This window comes from Heterocephalus glaber, unplaced genomic scaffold (genome assembly GCF_053883595.1).
Source record: "Heterocephalus glaber isolate CG9 unplaced genomic scaffold, H.glaber_assembly_v1.0 deba00000901, whole genome shotgun sequence".
Taxonomy (NCBI): domain Eukaryota; kingdom Metazoa; phylum Chordata; class Mammalia; order Rodentia; family Bathyergidae; genus Heterocephalus; species Heterocephalus glaber.
Genome location: NW_028258171.1, coordinates 11975278 through 11995262, shown reverse-complemented (window position 1 = coordinate 11995262; position 19985 = coordinate 11975278). Strand labels below are relative to the sequence as shown.

General features: G+C 34.9%; 1 protein-coding gene across 2 annotated transcripts in view; it reads left to right on the top strand.

The window, feature by feature from the left end:
- Window positions 1–19985, top strand: part of Map4k5 (mitogen-activated protein kinase kinase kinase kinase 5) — a 96891-nt gene that overhangs the window by 71103 nt on the left and 5803 nt on the right. For both annotated transcript variants that reach the window (XM_087208085.1, XM_087208084.1), the window contains exons 19-30: window positions 52–149; window positions 580–621; window positions 1531–1615; window positions 3912–3991; window positions 4391–4451; window positions 6475–6589; window positions 7055–7113; window positions 10709–10812; window positions 11442–11619; window positions 13978–14046; window positions 16234–16326; window positions 18912–18982. In XM_087208085.1, the coding sequence (XP_087064211.1) occupies window positions 52–149; window positions 580–621; window positions 1531–1615; window positions 3912–3991; window positions 4391–4451; window positions 6475–6589; window positions 7055–7113; window positions 10709–10812; window positions 11442–11619; window positions 13978–14046; window positions 16234–16326; window positions 18912–18982 (1055 nt within the window). The remainder of the gene's footprint in view (window positions 1–51; window positions 150–579; window positions 622–1530; window positions 1616–3911; window positions 3992–4390; window positions 4452–6474; window positions 6590–7054; window positions 7114–10708; window positions 10813–11441; window positions 11620–13977; window positions 14047–16233; window positions 16327–18911; window positions 18983–19985) is intronic.

Genomic DNA, 19985 nt, shown 5'->3' with positions numbered 1-19985 from the left:
ATATGTGCTTATTTGTGTGCTCATTCAACTTTGAACCATGATTCTCTTTAGGAAATGGCTATGGTATCTCCAAACTAATTAGTGAAAATACAGAAGGATCAGCACAAGCACCACAGTTGCCACGAAAAAAGGACAAGCGAGACTTCCCTGTAGGTACAACAGGCATTTAGCAATCAGTTGCAACTAATACTATATTTAATATCATGAAGGGGAATGGTGTTTTTAAGAATTTGAATAATTGATGGGCCGGGGATTTAGCTCAGTGGTTTCGCTGCCTGCTGCAAAAATGCAAGGACCTGAGTTTGAGCCCCAGTACCAAAAAAAAAAAAAGAATTTGAATAATTGGAGCTGGGTATGGTGGTGTGTGCCTGTTGTCCCTGCAACTCCAGAGGCTGAGGCAGCAGTATCACGTGACCCCCGGAGTTTGGGGCCACCCTGGGCTACATAGCAAGACCCTATCTCTTAAATTTAAAAAAAAAATTGGATAACTGAATTTCTAAATGGCAACTTTTTTTGAGACTTAGGAAGTGTCTTATAGTGTTTTTGTTTGTTTGTTTTGTTTTGTTTTGTTTTTTACAGAAACCAGCCATCAATGGCCTTCCACCTACCCCAAAAGTCCTGGTAAGGAATATTTTTCTGTAATCTCTTTGCCATTTTTTATCTCTTTTTTAGAGCAGAATTTCAGGGCCGGGGATTTAGCTCAGTGGTTCTGCCGCCTGTCTCGCAAGCACAAGGACCCAAGTTCGATCCCCCATACCAAAAAAAAAAGAGCAGAATTACATTTGTTATCAAGTATATTGAACCTTTAAATGGAAGGATATTATAACATATGAAAGTATTAGAAACATTTGGATGTAGCATGGATCAAATCATGTATTCTAATTTGAGTGAATTGATTAGAATTTAGAGAGTATTTCATTTTTTTATAAATACTGGCCATCGGGTTCTCAGTTTAGCCTAAAAAGGCCAATATAATTTTAATGTGATGATGTTAAGTGTAGATTGTCCTCTTCTTTGTACCCTTGAAGCCATTTTCACAGTGACTGGGTACAGTGAAATGGGAAATTTATCTAACACTTGTTCTATGGACCTATCTCTGAGGACTCTATCTCAGAGATGGTTCAACCAGCCAGGTAAATGAGATACTTCATAAATTTCACTTTTTGATTCAGTAAAAGTTTAATATACAATAGAAATTATCAGTCTTTTTGCCTTATTATGTGTGTTCTGCCATTACACTGAAGTTAGTGCTTAATAAATGTGACTTAATAAAAGCAAGCATTGTCTCACATTAATAATTGTTAGCCCTAAAGTAATAACTTAAATACTTAGGCTATATCATGTACATATATAGATCTTTGGTAAATTTTATACTCTTGCTGTAAAAGAGCAGAGTACTAAGAGAGAAAATATGAGATTTTCTTAACAAAAGACGTTAAATTATGTTTAATATGTATTTAGTTTTGAGATGAAACCACAGACATGCAAATAAAAGTGACATTTTATAATAAGTCTACATTTCTTTTTAAGATGGGAGCATGTTTTTCAAAAGTTTTTGATGGTTGCCCTTTGAAAATTAATTGTGCAACTTCTTGGATACATCCTGATACAAAAGGTAAAATTTCTGAATATTATACGCATCTCCATTAAAGTATTTATTATGGGAAAAGATCTATAATCAGTAAACTGAGGTGGTTTATTTTAAAAATAGGACCTTAGGGACTAAATAGTATAGGGTTTTGGTTTAAATGTAGTAAAATTTAAGAGTATATAAGAATTGTTCTGAGTAAAGAAGGCTAAAGAGACATCACAACTGATTGCATCCTTAATTTGGAATTTTATTTTACAATAAAAGGACATTACTGAGACAATTTATAGGGGAAATAATACTGTTTTAGTTAATGGTCTGTGGTTATATAAGATTTAAAAAATAAATGTACATTGAAATTTTTAGGAATGAAAGGGACTTCATGCTCTTGACTTATCTCAAACAATTCAGAAAACAATGTGTAGGGGAGAGAGAAGGATCAAGCAGTAGTGAATGCTTGGCATTCTTGGAATCTGTGTTAAGGGTATTCAGGAATTCTTTATACTATTACAGTTTTGCTATAAATCTGAGATGATGTCAGAATACTAAGATTTAGATTTAAGATTTTTAAAGTGAGGAAGCATAATTAGTAGAGGCAAAAATTCAAAATCAATCTGGGTTTGAATTCCCTCTTTGTCATTAATGTATGACTTGGAAAATAAGCCTCACACCTCTGGCTTTCGTGGTAATCATTTGTGACATAAATATTCTTAATATTTACCTTGTTGCAAGAAAGAACCTACCTGATTGGCAATTAGCAAACAGAGGTAGGCAGTAGGGTAGTGCAACAATGTTTGTTTCTGCTTCAACACAGTAGTGAAAACGGATTATAAAATGATCTGCTTTAAATGCCACTGTTGGAAAGTAAAAATTTTAACCGTAAGGAAATATTTTTTTGTTTGGAACTTTTTATTTGGTATATTCAAATTTACAGAACAAAAGTGCAAGAAACTCATATACTATCATCGGTTATTTTTATTTTGCTCTATTTGTTTTACCATTTTCTAGGTTTATGTGCATTTTTTTCATGAATAAGGTGGAGAACTCATGCTCTTCTACTTCAGTATCTTATTTCCTAGTATCAAGAATCATCCCTAGGTCTGTAATCCCAGCACTCTGGGAGGCTGGGGCAGCAGGATCACAAGTTTGAGCATAGCCTGGGCAATTTAGCAACTCAGCAAGACCCTGTCTCAAAATTTAAAAACAGGCCAAAGTTGTAGCTCATGGTGAAGGCCCTGGGTTCAGTCTCAGTACCAAAAAAAAGTTATCACTTGGGCTGGGCACTGTGGCACATGCCTGTGATCTCCACTGCTTTCAAGGCCGAGATAAGAGGCAACTTGGAGATAAGCCTGGGTAATTTAGCAAAATCCTGTCTCAAACTGAAAACTAAAATGCCCGGGAATGTAGCTCAGTGGAGGAGCACTTGCCTGCAATGCATAAAGCCTGAGTTTAATCCCCAGCACTGCAAAAAAAACAAAAACATATTTACATAACTATAAAACAGTTACAAAGATCAGGAAATTTATCACTGATGTAATTCTGGTTTTTTAATCCAAAGTCCATATTTAAATTTTATTTTCACAATAGTGTTCTTTCTAGTCTTCACCTCATTTTTTCAGTTCAACATATAATTCATGAGTACATGTTGAATTTAATCAGTTTGAACTTATGAAGTCTTATTTTATTCAGTGAGATATGATTTATCATTATTATTTTCATACTTAAACTGTCTCAGAACTTTTGGAGAGGACAGAAATTCACAGGAGCTGTGGATGCTCCTGTGTCCTTTTGTTTGAAATGCTGGAATTCTTTTTCGAGCATTTCCTTCCTTTCTGGCACAGCAGAGTTTCTAGGCTCATCTCGTGCTTTCCCTGCTCCAGAACTGAAGTCAGTCTTGTCTCCAGGGTGCCTTGGCTCTTCTTAGTGGAAACAGCATTTAGAAACCAGGATCTGAGCACCAAGGGTATCCATTGTGGGTGTCATGATTTATAATTTACACTGAATGTGTGATTTCCTTGTTGGAGAGTATTTGAGGTGTCTCGCAAAATTTTTTACTATAGAAATATTAAAACATAAAGATGATGTCAAAGTAGAGAACTATATAGTATGGTGAACTCAATAAATTATTCTAACCAGAATATATCTACTTTTTATAAAACAAGAAAGGTGTTGGGGAAAGAAGTGAGGCAGCAAGAAGTGAATTTTGGAAAATAATTTTACTTTGCGTGTGTGGCTCTTAATATCATTACAACATAAAACTATTATTTTAGTAAATACTTTTGGAAAATGATAGTAAATTCTGGCAATTTATGAACTGTTTTAGATCAGTACATTATTTTTGGAACTGAAGATGGTATTTACACATTGAATCTCAATGAACTACATGAGGCAACTATGGAACAGGTAATGAGGGCTTTTAAATCAAAAAAGTAGTTGAGACAAATCAAATAAAAGAAATATCTTAATTTTAAATCACTTTGTATAGACCTAAATTTTAATTTTTATTGTAAATATTTAAAGGGATATTATACTCTTTACATGTTCATGTTGAAAAATGTTTTTCCCTGAGGTTTTGGTAATTTACTGAAAGCCAGAAAATAGTTGCTTTTGTAATACTATTTTATTTGTTTTGTTTTGTGTGGTCCACAGTACCCAGGGCCTTGCACATGCTCAGCAACCATTCTATCATTTGAGCTACATCCCTAAAAGTACTGTTTTAGAATATTGGAATTTGGAGGTTAAAGGGCAAGAGAATGAAAATTACACAGTTTAATTTTCTTCTTTTTTTCTTTTTTTCCTTAGTTATTTCCACGGAAGTGTACTTGGCTGTATGTTATTAATAATACTTTAATGTCATTATCAGGTATGCATTCATGATGAAAAACCACAGGCAGGCAGAGAAATGTTTTAAAATGTGTATTTGTAATTCTAGATAGCTATAGTCTAGTAACTTTGAGACTTGCAGATTTTTCTTCCCAAATGCCCCAGCAACTGTGCACCTGGGGCAGGTAGCACACTGATCATTCCCTGAGGTCCTTCCCCCCTGCAAAGCCTCAGCCTCTCCTCTGCCTCCACCACTGCTGTCATCCCATCCTCCACTGAGTGTTAACAGATGAAGGAAAGAAGCAGCAGGTTGAGCTGCTGCTTTCTCTGTGAGCTTCAGCAAGTCAGTTCCCCTCTTCATAGCCTCTGTTTTCATACTTATCAAATGAGGGTGATGGGTACTAAGTCTCATGAGGTTGTTGTAAGGGTTAAATGAAATTAATCCAAAGTGCTAGTGAACTGTGAAGCCTTAGAGAGCTGTTTGGTGGCAGCATTCATGTTGTTGTAGACCACATGTAACTGCCTTGGGCTTGATAGTTTGATGTCTGCTGAACAAAATGATTCCAGAGCAACCTATGCTACTTTGGGTGATTGTGTTTTTTCTCTTTTGGTTATAGTTAGCAATGAATAGGTGGGTAGTAATTTTAGATTTTTTTTTCTTATATATCAAACAATGTTTTCTTACATTTTAGATTTAAATGACTGCTTAGAGGCTTCCTAATTCTGATATAGAGTACAAGACAATTATTATTCCTCTGTAGTAGAGATTCTTCAGCAGTCTATATATTTGGCTGATTCAGTGTTTTTGAAAAGCATATTATTGTGCTCGTTTGGTGACACATATACTAAAATGGAAGAGCATATTATTTGTCCATAAATGGTTCTAAAAAGCTGACATCAAGAGCTATTATGCTTTCCTCAAATCGTTTAAATTTCATTTAGTAATATTAATTTATTACTTTTTTGAAAAGAAATTTAAACTGATTCTCTTTAACAGTTCTGAATTTTACACGCACAAAATTACTTTTCTCTGATTCTCTTGCTGCTGTCTTTTATCCCTAGTCATAGTTGTTTTCAAAATAAGCTTAAAGCACTATGTGGGGTGCATCTCACATATTTATAAGATAACCATGGGAAAGCAGGGAAAAGTTAGCCTATAAATTAGTTCTTTTATACTCGAGTTAAAATGACTCACAAAACTGAAAGAAGGTGGGCAGCAGAGCCTAACAGGAGAAAATGTTCCCATACGTGTACATGTGTGTTTAGCAGCCTAGCTAGCGGTGCAGCTCATGGTGGATATAGCGTCAGTGGAGAGAGGAAGGCTGGCGTAGGGTTAGCCAGAATGTTGCTGTTCTGAAAAAAGTATAGAGCATTTCATGAGAAGAAGGCTATATTTATATTTATGCTTTCTAATAATAAAAGGATAAATACTATTTTGTGTTGTTGTGTTACCATACTTTATAAAATGGAGAATCGGAAAATATTTACCATGTTTCCCTTCCTTAACCACAGCTTTGTCTTTTATTATATGTAATTGCACCCCTGTTTATCCTTGTATTATAGCTTATCATATTGGCTTATTTACTACTTCAGTGTATTATTTTGAGGAATTCATTACAGTCAGCTTTAAGCCCAAGTAATTTGATGAATTACTGATAAATAGATCTAAGCCAGAGAGATGATAGTGATGCAGTTTTATATATTTCCATTTTGTTCTAAAATTGTCACATGTGAATTATTTTAACTCAGCCCGTAACATAAGATTTTGTACATCAGTTTTAACAATTACTTTTTCTATGTTCTCACCCTGAAGGTTTACAAACATTCTGCCCAGATCACTGTTTGTCAGAATATACTTAATTTATGAATATTATTTTAAAGTTATTTCCACGTAGTATTAACTGAATTTTTGTTTTGTTTTGCTTTTGTGTATGTTTTGTTTTGCTTGGCCTTTGAACATGATTGGACTCCTCATTTTAGAAGGTAATTATGTTTCTTTTACTTGAAAATTGTATTTTTCTGTTGTAAATGATAAATAAAAGTAAAATATTTCTCTTTTATAGGAAAAACCTTTCAACTCTACTCTCATAATCTTATTGCTTTGTTTGAACAAGCCAAAAAACCGGGATTAGCTGCCCATATTCAAACTCATAGGTTTCCAGACCGCATACTGCCAAGGTACAAAATACAGTTCTGTTCTACTAGGAGTGAGGGGAATTAGTGTCTGTTTTTGAAACAGTCTGTACCATTACCCGGAGAAAACTTTCTTTGTCGTAATTTTCAAAGGTACTTTACACTAAAGTACATGCCATCTAGGATGCACAAGATCAGTGTTTCCTAAACTGGACTGCCCATGAGAATCACCTGTTGAAGTTTTATAATACAGATTCTCAGGCCCTACCTCAGTCCTATAAAACCAGGCAGTCTGTACTCAGAGTCCAAGACAAATTGGGGTTTTTTTGGTACTGGGGATCGAACTCGGGTTCTTGCGCTTACACAGCAGGCAGTGAAACCACCAAGCTAAATCCCCAGCCCTCCAAGACAACTTTTTAAAAGCTCCTTCCTGTCTGATGCAATGCATTCATAAATCACTGTATGACAACCACAGCAATAAAGAACATTTATATTGTTTAATGTTTTCAGAAAGTTCGCTTTAACAACAAAGATTCCTGATACAAAAGGGTGCCACAAATGTTGCATAGGTAAGTAAATGCTATTTCTCAAACTGAATGGTTAGAACTTTCAACAACTTTAAAATTATTTGAAGTCTTATAGAATGACTTTTTTTTTTAAGTTATGTTACCAGTAAAGCACAAGAATATACAGAGAAATGTGGTCTTCATAGCCCAGCATTCCTACTGTCTATCTGTCTATCTGTCTGTCTGTCTCTTTGTTTGTGACAGGGTCTCACTATGTAATTCAGGCTGGTCTTGAGCTCACTATGTAGCCCAGGCTGGCCTCAAACTCTCAGCAGTCGTCCTGCTTCTGTCTTCTGAATGCTAGTATTACAGGAATGCACCACCATGCCTGGCTTCTACTGTTTGTTAACCATAGTCCCTGAGATTTACCAGTCACTGCTAGTTTGTTGTTTGTTCGTTTACAGTACTGGGTTCTGAACCCAGAACCTTGTATATGCTAGTGCCCCACCACTGAACTGCTGTCCCAGCCCACTCCTGATTTCTTTTTTTGATCCAGTACTGAGGATTAAAGCCAAGGCCATGTGCATGCTAGGCAGGCACCCAACGCCTGAGCAACATCCCCAGCCCTTTCTATTTTGAGATAGGGTCTCACTAAATGCCCAGGCTAGCCTTCAACTTGCAGTTCTCCTGCCTCAGGCTCTAGAGTAGCTTGGGATTTTAGATGTGTGCTACGATGCCTGGGTTTGCTAGTTCTTAATGAAAATTATTACAAGAGTTTAGCCAACTCTGAAATAGAACAGTCTATACAAGACCACCATACTTCTAATTCAAAAGTACAACTTTGAGGGTTTTCCAGAAGCACCCTCAGATTCACCAATTCTTTAGAAGAACTCAAAGAAGTCACTGAAAGCAGTTATAGTTATCATTATAGTTTCTTACAGGGAAAAGATACAGATTGAATTCACCCAAGGAGGGTAGGATGGTAGCTCAGGGAGAGCCTGAGCATGCACAAGGCTTGGGGCCAATCCCCACCACTGCCAAAACAGATAAAGAATGACCCACTGGAAGAAGAACATAGGGCAGAGCACAGGAAAAGGACCCAGCAGAGAGCAGTAAAGGGAAGCTCCTTTGAGCTTCATCGTCCACAGTTTTTACTGGGGCTCCATCCTGAAGGTGTGATTGATGCCTTTTATGGTTGATCTCTCTCACCATCCCTTCCAGATAGCGGCGGATACTACATGACCCAAAGCTCCCACTCTGAGTCACATTGTTGATCTTTCTGGCATAGCCGGCCCTCGCACTAGGACTATCCAGTGTTGCCAGCCTCACCCTAAATCATATTGTTAGATTATCCAGTGACCTCAGGTTCCCAGGCAGAGATGCTCCTATCAAGCATGACATTTCAAAAGCTTAGCAATTATTTCTCAAGAGTGGAGGATAGAGAACAGACCTTTTTCAGGGCAAGGATAAATCTTTACTACATAATTATCTCAGCCTTTAAACAACTCTGACACTTGTTAGGTCATAAGTAATAGAACCTATTGCTTCTCGGCCTTTTGGCTAAGATCAAGTGTATAAATAATAGAACCTAGAACCAAATCTGTGTCTGATGTCTTGAGATCTTAGGGTCCTAACTTCTGTTTATTCTTTTGTTTGATCAGTGAGCTTCCTGACACACAGTAGTTCTAAAGCATAGTGTACACTCTCTGAAACAAAAATGTTTTTTAACAGTAGATGAGCTTTATTTACAGTCATGTCTCTTGATACTGATCTCTAGGAAATTTCATCATTGCACTTAAATAAATTAAGGTGGCTATGGTGTCATGAGACAGTGTGTTTTTATGGGAGCACCATAGCAATGCATTCCATTGTTGTTGAAAATGCTGGGCAGTGCATGGCTATTTAAGCACATTCTTATGGAAGATGTGTAAACATCTTCCTAGCAAAAATCGCATCTGTTCCTGTTATCAGATTCCCAGAATCTGTGATTCCAAAAAGGCCTAGAAGCTTACAGTCTTAAGATTTAAACTCATAAGTACTACTGTGAACTTAATGCAAATAGTTGTTCTGATAATCAGTATATGCTATTGTTGATAAGAGTCAAATTGGGAGGAAAGACCAATATGAATTTTTGTAGATTTGGATTAAAGAAGTTCCAGCAAGGTGAATAAATACATACATGATGACTTATCTTCATCTTACCTTAAGTAGACAACTGAAAACTACTATGCCAAAAATGATACGATGAATTTCACTTATCCCTAGACTTTCTTAGCAGGATTTATTTTTAGTCAGTTTACTTAGAAACAGCTTTTTTAGGTTTTATATTAATTTAGATGTTTTTGTGTTCAAAGTATTGTTCTTATTAAAAGTGCTTCTGTTTAAGAACCTAGCATATTAAAAGCATTTAGGAGTAAAAGTATATAATTTAACATGGACCCTTCAAAATAAAAGACCCAATTTAAAAAATGGGCAACTGAGGGCTGGGGATTTAGCTCAGTGGTTCTGCCACCTGCCTCACAAGCCCAAGGTTCCAAGTTTGATCCCCAGTACCAAAAGAAAAAAAAATGGGCAACTGAAATAGACATTTCTCAGAAGAAGTACAAATTCATGTAAATTCATGAAAAATGTTCAACATCTCTGGCCATTAGAGAAATGCAAATTAAAACAACACTGAGATTCTATCTTACTCCACAAAGAATGGCCATCATCAAGAAATTAAATAATAATGCTGGTGAGGCTGCAGGGGGAAAAGGAACCTTACATTGTTGATGGGAGTGCAGATTAGTGCAACCATTATAGAAATCAGTGTGGACATTCCTCAAAAAACTAAAACTAGAAATTCCATCTGACCCAGCTATTCCCCTTCTCTGGGTGTCTTCCCCAAAGAGTTAAAAACATCATATTATAATGATACATATCCATGTTTATAGCACCACAATTCATGATAGCTAAATATTGGAAATGGCCTGTATGTCCATTAACGGATGGATAAAGAAAATGTGGTATTTATACACACTGGATTGCTAGTCTGCCATAAAGAAAGATAAACTTGAGACGTTTGTAAGAAAATGGATGTACCTTGAGACCATAATGTTAAATGAACTAAATTGGACACACGAGCTTAAATATCACATAATTTATTTTATATGAGAAACCCAAAATATATAAAGAGCAAAATAAAAGATAGGTAATAGGAAACAGGGAAATAGATCCTTTGCAAATGGAAGGGGACCAAGAGCGGAGGGAGGGCACAGGAAGAGGATTAAAAAAGAAGTACCAACTCCTCATGAGGAATATGATCATTATGTACTACAAACATGTACTGATAAATAAAATTGAGATAAAGTGACAAGGAAAGAGTAAAAAAGCCAAAATAAAAAGAATTATATTTATTTGCCCACTCTTATCATCTTGCTTACCTGAGAGTAATTGTTCTTTGTCAGCTAAGTGATCACTTCATATAGTTTGTTCTTCCATCCATGTTTTAGTATTGCTACCAGATCACGTTCCATGTTTTTTCCCTCATAACAGTACTGCCGTTTTAGCTTTTAGGTGAGTAGCTTAGCTGTTACATTTGGCTAACCTAATTCTGCTTTCACAAAAAGGTATTCGGTGTTCTAAATGTGTCTTTTGTTGTCATTGTTGTTCTTTCCAGTCAGAAACCCTTACACAGGACATAAATACCTCTGTGGAGCTTTACAGTCTGGAATTGTTTTACTTCAGTGGTATGAGCCAATGCAGAAATTCATGTTGATAAAGGTATATATTACCTTGTTTGTATTTTTCTTCTTTAGAAAATGCTAGTTTATAACTGAGGTAAAATTATAAAGTGTTATTAGTAATTATTTAGCTTCGGAATTTTTGCGCTCTTATTAAGATTCCTCTTTAACTGATCTTACATAATAAATTTTTAACCATAGAATAAATAGACTACCACTGTAAATAGTAATAAAGCCAGTTCTCTTGTAGAGAACATTCATAGTACCATCTTTTTTTTTTTTTTTTTTTTTTTTTGGTACCGGGGATCAAACTTAGGACCTTGTGCTTGAGAGGCAGGTGGCGGAACCACTGAGCTAAATCCCCAGTCCCATAGTACCATCTTAGTAGTAGGCCTTTGTAGAATTAGATAAATCACGGAAACAGAAGCCTTTCTATTGACTTTTTTTTAATTCATTAAGTTTATTGGTACATTTTAGATATACAGTTTGATGACATTCATCATTGGGAATTTGTACTTTTACATGATGTATGTTGGTTCTTATTTTTTTTCCCCATTCCCCTGTCCTCTCTTCAACCCCTCCACCCCCTCACCTTTCTATTGACTTTATTTGACAACAGTATGATTGAGGAGATTGTTTCTAAATTATAGTTCTGTTTATTTTTTGCAGCACTTTGATTTTCCTTTACCAACTCCTTTGAATGTTTTTGAAATGCTGGTGATACCAGAACAAGAATACCCTATGGTCTGTGTAGCTATTAGTAAAGGCACTGAATTAAATCAAGTAGTTCAGTTTGAGACAATCAATTTGAATTCTGCATCTTCATGGTTTACAGAAATTGGTGCAGGTAAGTTTTTTAACCTTTGTTAGACTATTGATACTTTTGCATATAAAAGAACCAGAACACTTAAATTCAACGAGTATGGGCTCTTCTAAAGAACAGAATTTCCTGAGTAAGCCAAAATGCTCATGTACTTATATAGTTTGTGATCTCTCTTTGCCAGAGAAAATTTGATTCATATTATTTTACTAAGGAAAATTTTAATGATTCCTGACATTTAAAGCTCTGAATTGTTACCAGCTGTATCTTTGGACTTGCTAAATAAATAATTGCATTTTCTAGGACATTTCCAGAATTTTATTAGCTTCTGAAAGTTACCTTTTTCCTCTATCCTGTTTTAAGCTATCTTTTCCGCATCCATCACTTCTTAGAATCATAGAATATGCTTTTTTCATACTGGAATAAAGGTTTCTTAGGTTTGGCCTTCAAGCTTTTCCATTTAAGTATTCATTGTACTGTCTAAGAATGATTAATTAGCCTGGAAGATTGTCAAGCATGTCACTGTGAAGACTGAAAAAATTGGAAAGTTTATTCTCCAATATTAAAATTTGAACAAAACAATCAAAATATATTTTTAGTGAAAAATCTTCAACATCACTAGTCATCAGAGAAATGCAAATCAAAACCACAAGTTATAGTGATTGTTATCAAAAAGATAAAAAAATGACAAATACTAGCAGGATGCAGAGAAAGTAGAACTGTGGTACATTTCTGGTAGGAATTTAAGTTAGTACAGCCATTATGGAAAACAGCATGGAGATTATTTTAAACACTAGAAATAGAACTCTCATATGATCCAGCAGTCTCACTGTTGGGTTTATATCCACAGGAAATGAATCAATATGTTGAAGTGATAACCTGCATGCATGTGTTTGTTGCATTGTCCACAGTATCCAAGTTTTAAAACCAACCTGAATACCTATCAGCAGATGAATGGATAAGGACAGTGTGGAGTATTTGTACAATGGACTGTCATTCAGCCACAGAAAGAATGAAATTCATATGCAGCAACAGGGCTGAAACTAGAGGTCCTTATGTTAAGTGAAATAAGTCAGGCACACAAAAACAGATGCCATGTGTTCTTGCTTACTTATAAAAGCTAAAAAGTTGATCTGACACAAGGAGAGAATCAAATTGTAGTTTCCAGAGGCTGGAAAGGGTGTGAAGGAAGAGAGATGGGGAGCTCTGACTTCAAGACTCCTATTCCAAGACCCTTTTAGTCTCAGGCTTGTTTTATTATTGAAACATCTTCAAGGATGATTCTTATATGTATTAGTTGAATGAATACAGATGAGCTGAGAAAAATTATTTTTGGTGTGTTGCCAGAGAGACATTTTACTGATTATGTAGATCTGGATCGTTCACTGTGTGTCACCTTTCTGAATTTCCATAAATACCCCAAAATACTATATAAATCTTGTGTCTAGCTGGGCGTGGTAGCACACGCTTATAATCCCAGCACTCAGGGAGGCTGAGGCAAGAGGATTGCTGTGAGTTTGAGGCCAGCCTGAACTAAATAGTGAGACCCTGCCTCAAAAATAAATAAATAAATAAATAAATAAATAAATAAATAAATGTCTGTCTGTGAATGTGGCAGTTTTCAAAGGAAAAGATCCATCTACTCCAGAGAGATATAAAGAATGACTGGCTCTTATTTAAAATCTTGTCCTAGATTGAGCTAAAGACCATGTAAGCAGGCTTGGTGCTTAAAATAAATTGTTTTACAAAAAATGTTTACAAAAATATCATCCAATCTATTAGCAGATGTTAAGACACAGGCCTTGACTATCAGCAAAGTAGAAAGAGTTGCATTCTGCGAAGATATTGTTGAAAGCACTGTTCACTGTGCTACTCAGTGTCCTCTTTAGGAGGGAACTTCTCACCTGCAAACACACACCAATACCAAGAAAAGTTTCTGCTGATCATAGTTACATTAATCCTTGTGCTCTTTTGAATCACTGGCTTAATTTTATTCTAAGGGTGCTGTGGGTCACCTAACTGATCATGTTTTCATCTCCCATCGACTGTAAAGTGCAGAGCAAAATCTAGCCATTGTATGGCATGCATTTACTTAGTTCTCCACATTTGCTTCATTTTATTTTTGTACCTCATCTTTCTAGAACTGGCTGAAATATTAATGAAAAGTAATAATTGAGGTTTTCTCAGCTCATTTATCCATGTTGGGACCAAAATTTGTTTTCCTTAACTGATTTTTATTCACTTTTTGAAAGGTAACATACAACAAAGTATGATTTCTGTGTTATATTTCCAAGACTGAATCACAGCAAAATTCAGAGTTCATATTTATTTTCTACTCTTATTTGTTAAAGCATACTGTATAACTAACTTTCTCCCCCTCTCCAGGCAACCAACAGTTAGATTCCATTCATGTAACACAGTTGGAGAGAGATACCGTTTTAGTGTGTTTAGACAGTAAGTACTATGTTAATTTTGAATATACTACTTGATAAAATGATTCTTTTAATGTAATTAATTGCATGAAACTAGAATTCAAGATTATTTCTTTAAGTACCTGGTTTCATTGAAGAAAAAATGAAATTGGCTACCAATAATTGATCTATCAGTGCCTTTCCCTGTCACCTTTTTCTTTATATTTGGCCTGTTTGTCATATCTTGAGGTAAATTTTGTGTAAACTATTCTCTCTTATACTTAGTATAACTAATGAAAAGTAGAAGCTCACAGACACCAGAAAGTCATTGAACATTAACTTTTGGAGTTACATCAGAGAGCATTCCTAATATACTTATGGATTTGACACTTTTACCTGCCATGATCTTTTGGAACAGGGAATGTTACTGAAGGAAATGTATTATAATGTGAGTAGTTTGAGGCAAAAAAAACACAAAAACTTTAGGAGCAGATACTATTTTGATTTTGCAAATGAAGCACTCTAGTTTATAAAAAGCCACCTTATTTTTATTCAGTAAATTCTACAAGATGGAATCCCCCCAAACAGGATTATATTTGAGTCTTGGTAGTATTCACTATAACCGGTCCAAAATGTTTGTTTTTAAAGACAAGACCTACCTATAAGTGTTCAAGGTTATTTTGAAGATTGTTCTGCTGATTTTACCTATTTTTTGTGACCTAATCTCTGTATGCTGTGAAGACACTTACTGTACTTTATAGAAAAGGATCATTTAGTATTATAAATGAGTAAACTAAAATCCACATGTTTTCATTCATCATCTTCCCTTTGTTAGTAACTTGATTCTCTGAATACTGTACTAATGAGATTGGTTATCCTTAAGGAAAGTTATCCTTAAGGGAAGCTAATTGATTTTTTTTTTATCCAAACAAATAGAAAATTTGGTATTAACCAAATAATCAGATTTAATAATGCTAAACTTTTAACATTAAATCCCCAAATATCTTGTGAGCCATCGAAGGATGATAAATTGTGCTTAGTTTTCACTTTGGTAATACTGTGTAGTTTTATCACACTTTGTAAAGTTATTGATCAGCTGGGCACAGTGACAGATGCCTATAATCCTAGCGCTTTGGGAAACTGAGGTAGCAGGATCACAAGTTTGACCCTGGTTGGGCAATTTTGCAATTTAGTGAGATGCCATCTCAAAATAAAAATATTTTTTAAAGAGCTAGAGATGTAGCCCAGTGCAAAGGCCCTGGGTTCAATCCCTAGTGTGTGTGTGTGGGGGGGGGTTGATTAAAAAGGCTCTACTAATTAATTCCTAATTAATCGAGGTAACTAGAAAGTGACATTCTTGAGATTTTTGCTATTTAAAGGGATAGAAGAACACCTAAAAATTTGTTGTCAGGGGCCGGGGATTTAGCTCAGTGGTTCCACCGCCTGCTACGCAAGCACAAGGACCCAAGTTTGATCCCTGGTACCAAAAAAAAATTTGTTGTCAGCTATGCAATATATAAGTTGATTTTACTGGACTGTAATGGGCCTATAATCTCAAATCATGGTAGTAGACATACAGACATAACTCTTCCAATTCTGAGTGAAAGATGATGAAATTTAAAACAAGTGGACAAAAGGGAAGTTGAATTGTTTTATATGCTCCCCCACCCTAGTGTTTACTACCCTTAAGAGTACTGTTTCTTTTTTTTTTTTTTTTTTTTGATACTGGGAGATCGAACTCGGGACCTTATGCTTTCGAGGCAGGCAGCGGAACCACTGAGCTAAATCCCCAGCCCCAAGAGTACTGTTTCTTGATCCTATGTACCTTTGCAGAATAGAACTCATGTGGTAAAGTTATAATTACTGCAAATATAACGTATGTTGTATAATTTTTAAGGAAAAAAAACACTTACCACTAAATGGGCACCAAAACCGCCACTTTTAAAGAAAAAATGTTTTTTGTTTTTTAAAGATGAGAATGTCAGTGTTCATTTTATTCTGTGTGAAAAAGATAGAGAGCAGAATTGCCATTTACCAAGGAGACATTCTTCGAACATATCTTTTAAACATATTAATGATGATTTTTCATTGGGTACACTTAAGTAAATCATTAACTTTATTAACAATATCATTTGATATCCATATAAAATCCATATATCATGTCATGTTATATTTCTTTTAGGAAATTTATATTTCCAGTTTTGACTTTTGTTTTTAACTTTTTTTTAAGGATTTGTAAAAATTGTAAATCTACAAGGAAAACTAAAATCAAGTAAAAAACTGGCCTCTGAGCTAAGTTTTGATTTTCGCATCGAATCTGTAGGTAAGTCCCCTGTTTTTACTGAATTTGGAATATGTGGGGCTTTTTTGTTCATTTGTTCATGGTTGAGGTTGCCTAGACCAGTGCTGTCTCCTACAAGTTTCTGTGATAATAAAAATGTTATTTTTCTCTGCCCTTAAATACATGCTGCAAGTAAGCATTTGAAACATGATTAGTGTTATAAATTACTTTTTAATTTTTTAATTAACTTTTAGTATAAATAGCTACATGTGGCTAATTGCCACTATATTGGACAGAGCAGGTCTTGACCATATTATTTCCTGAATATTTAAAACTTGTTGTTATGTTTAAATTTTCTGTTCACTATTCCCATTGCTGCATCAAATAAATCATACTTCTCTCACTTCTTTTCAAATCATGAAGGTATTTGTGTTATACCAGTGTTAGATATGTTATAATTCTTTGCCATATAAGATTCTGATTGGTGTGTATTGATGTCTATTGCTTTTAGGTCTGTTTACATATAAGTAGCAGGTTTCTCACAGGATTTAGAAATTCATGCCATTTTGATTTTATGACAAAAATTATTATAATTTATTGTTATGTGCATCTTCCTTGATTATATGTCAGTATTTTTCCCAGCAGTGATAGAACTTGAGAAAAATATTATGGCTACAAACTTTTGAGGTACTGGGGATTGAACCCAGGACCTCACACATACTAGGCAAGTGCTCCACCACTGAGCTACATCTCTAGCTGTTTTTAAATTTTATTTATTTTAATTTTTGAGACAGGATCTCACTAAGTTGTCCAGACTGGCCTCAAACTTACAATCTGTCTGCCTGAAGTAGCTGAAATTACTGGCACATGCCACCCTACCCAACACTACAAATACTCTGAACAGTTGATGATCCATTTCAGCCAGAGATCAAAGAAAGGAGTTAAAGTTGGCAGTTTCTGTTCATTTAATAGATTTATTTTATAATTACATGTATATTCTTTTTTTAATGTTTTTCATTTTTAAATATTCTAATATGAGTATCTCCTATTAAACTGGACTTCCCTCTGTCACAAAATGTAAGTATAGCTCAGTGGTAGAATGCATGAGGCCTTGACTTAATTCCTAGCACCAAGAAAACAAAAACCAAAACAAAAATATGTTTGTGTTTTTGTATAACATCTGACAGAAAAATCATTTTCTTTTTCTTTTTTTTTTTTTTTTTTTTTTTGGTACCGGAGATGGAACTCGGGTCCTTACGCTTGCGCAGCAGGCAGTGAAACCACTGAGCTAACTCCCCGGCCCCAAAGAAAAATCATTTTCTTATGACTAGGAAACTTATTTTATTAAAGCAGAAAACCTAAACTTTCTGTAGATGCTGAAATAAAAGGAATTTTGGAGTTTCTAGTTTCTTCTTTAACTTCTTTATGTATGTTTTCAAAAGAGAGCTGCCATACGGATCTGAGCCTTCTTCATTCTCATTGAGACATTGTGGCATCTCCACCTTTTCATATGTGGCAAATTATGTAGAAAATTTTACACGAGTGTTCCCTCTAGGCTCCCATCTCTTCATGCTAGTAAAAACTGGACTGATCACAAGGACTCTGTTGGACAAAAGAGTTCCTTTAAATCTTGTCTTAAGAACAGAGCCAGTAACTGGATATTTTGTCACCATTAGAGAAACACATGTGATTTGTCATTATGAGAATGAGATACTATTCCTTTTATTGAGCTTATTCCTTTTATTGAGCTGAATTATGGTCCCAGAACATTCTTCCACTGACTTTGTACTTAGAATTCTAATAAGAAATATAAGCAGGGCCAGGGATTTAGCTCAGTGGTGCTGTGCCTGCCTCACAAGTGCAAGGTCCTGAGTTCAATCACCAGTACCCCCCCCCAAAAAATATATATATATATTTATATGTATTATGTATATGTAATTTTCACTTTCCACCATTGTCTTCATTTTTGCTTATGTTTTTCTAATTCTGTTTAATTATCTTCAATACTTACATTATAATAATTGGTTAAATACTAAGAATTTTTAATAAAATTAACTCAGACCATAAATATTCAATGTGTGGTTAAATTTTGGAGTACAGGCAGATTTACTTTTTAAAATTTGTTTTGTAATAGGGAAAATATGAACATAAAAGATTTTTGCTTAATAGCTACTTAACTAATCATTTTTAATCCAAAAACCCAACTGTATTTTGGTCTTTTGTTTTTGTATGGGGGATTGAACTTAGAACCTTGTGCTTGCGAGGCAGGTGCCGTGCCATTGAGCTAAATCCCTGGCCCCTGTATATGTATTTATTACTCACCTCAGACAAAGGATACAGCCTGTGAAAGGGAAACTAATGTGCTAATATCTAGCTCATCGGAAATTAGCCTGTATTTAAATGAATGCCTGTTACATATATCTAAAAACTTGCCTAACCCTGCCTCAGTAAATTACTTGAGTTTAAACACGTCTTAGCCACAAAAATGTTGAGAATTAATGGTCTAGACAGTGGAATTTTGCCTTAAGCACTTGAATAGCCTTAGGTTATTATTTGGTAAAAACAGTTAAGGGAAATTGTTAGTGAAATACTTTTATTTTAGTTTTATTCTCCCTTATCTTTTTTAGTATGCCTTCAAGACAGTGTGCTGGCTTTCTGGAAACATGGAATGCAGGGTAAAAGCTTCAAGTCAGATGAGGTAAGTTTTTGACCTCAGATTACCTCCCTGACTCCCACTAAAAATATTAAATGTTAAAATTATTCATTTTATGCATTTTCTCTCTGAACCTACATTATCATTTTTAGTTTCTTTAATACTATGAACTGGTAGAGTAGAAGAACAAGTATTTTAATATGTTCACTTTTGTATTGTATTTTTTAAATTCTCAGTGGCCACAAGGAATTACAAAATAATATAAGTTTACACAGTTTCTTTCATCTAATTTGTAGTTTGTAACTATGGTTGCTGACCTTGCTGGGCTTTTTTAAATTTAATGAGCATAAGGCTGGAGATTTAGCTCTGTGGCACTGCACCTGCCTTGCAAGTACAAGATCCTGAGTTTCATCCCCAGTACCAAAAAAAAAAAATTTAATGAGTATAATCTATAAATATAAACTTCTTTTTAAATATTTTAAGTTATAAATTAGTATGTAGTAGATCACAGGACTAAGGAAAATTAGCTCATTTAGGAAGTAGCAAGTACATTGAAGACCCTTGTTACATAATGCCTATTATGTTCCAGGCACTTTACAAATGTAAGCTTATTTTTTTCACTATTTATGTTGCTTTACAAATGAATGGATTTTACTTTGGCAATTTCATACAGAACATAACATATTTTGATCATTGTCACCTCCACAGCATTAACCCTCCCCTTATTTTCATATGGTGTAGAGGGTTTCAATGCATATATTTTGCTTATATCTATCCCACCCATTCCTTGGCAGGACACCCTCTCTCCTCCTCATTAATCCCTCTCTCGACTAAATATTAATTCATTTGAGGCCCAAATGAATTTGAGGCCCGTGGAATAGATATTATTTATATCCCCATTTTATAAGTATAGAGTGGTTAAGTAATGTGTTCAGTTGCATAACTAATTAAGTGGCAGAGCCTAGATTTGAAGGATGTCTAAAGATCACTTCTAGCTGAGATAATCAGGATATTTTCATGCCAAAGAAGGGGTTTGGGTTTCCACCTT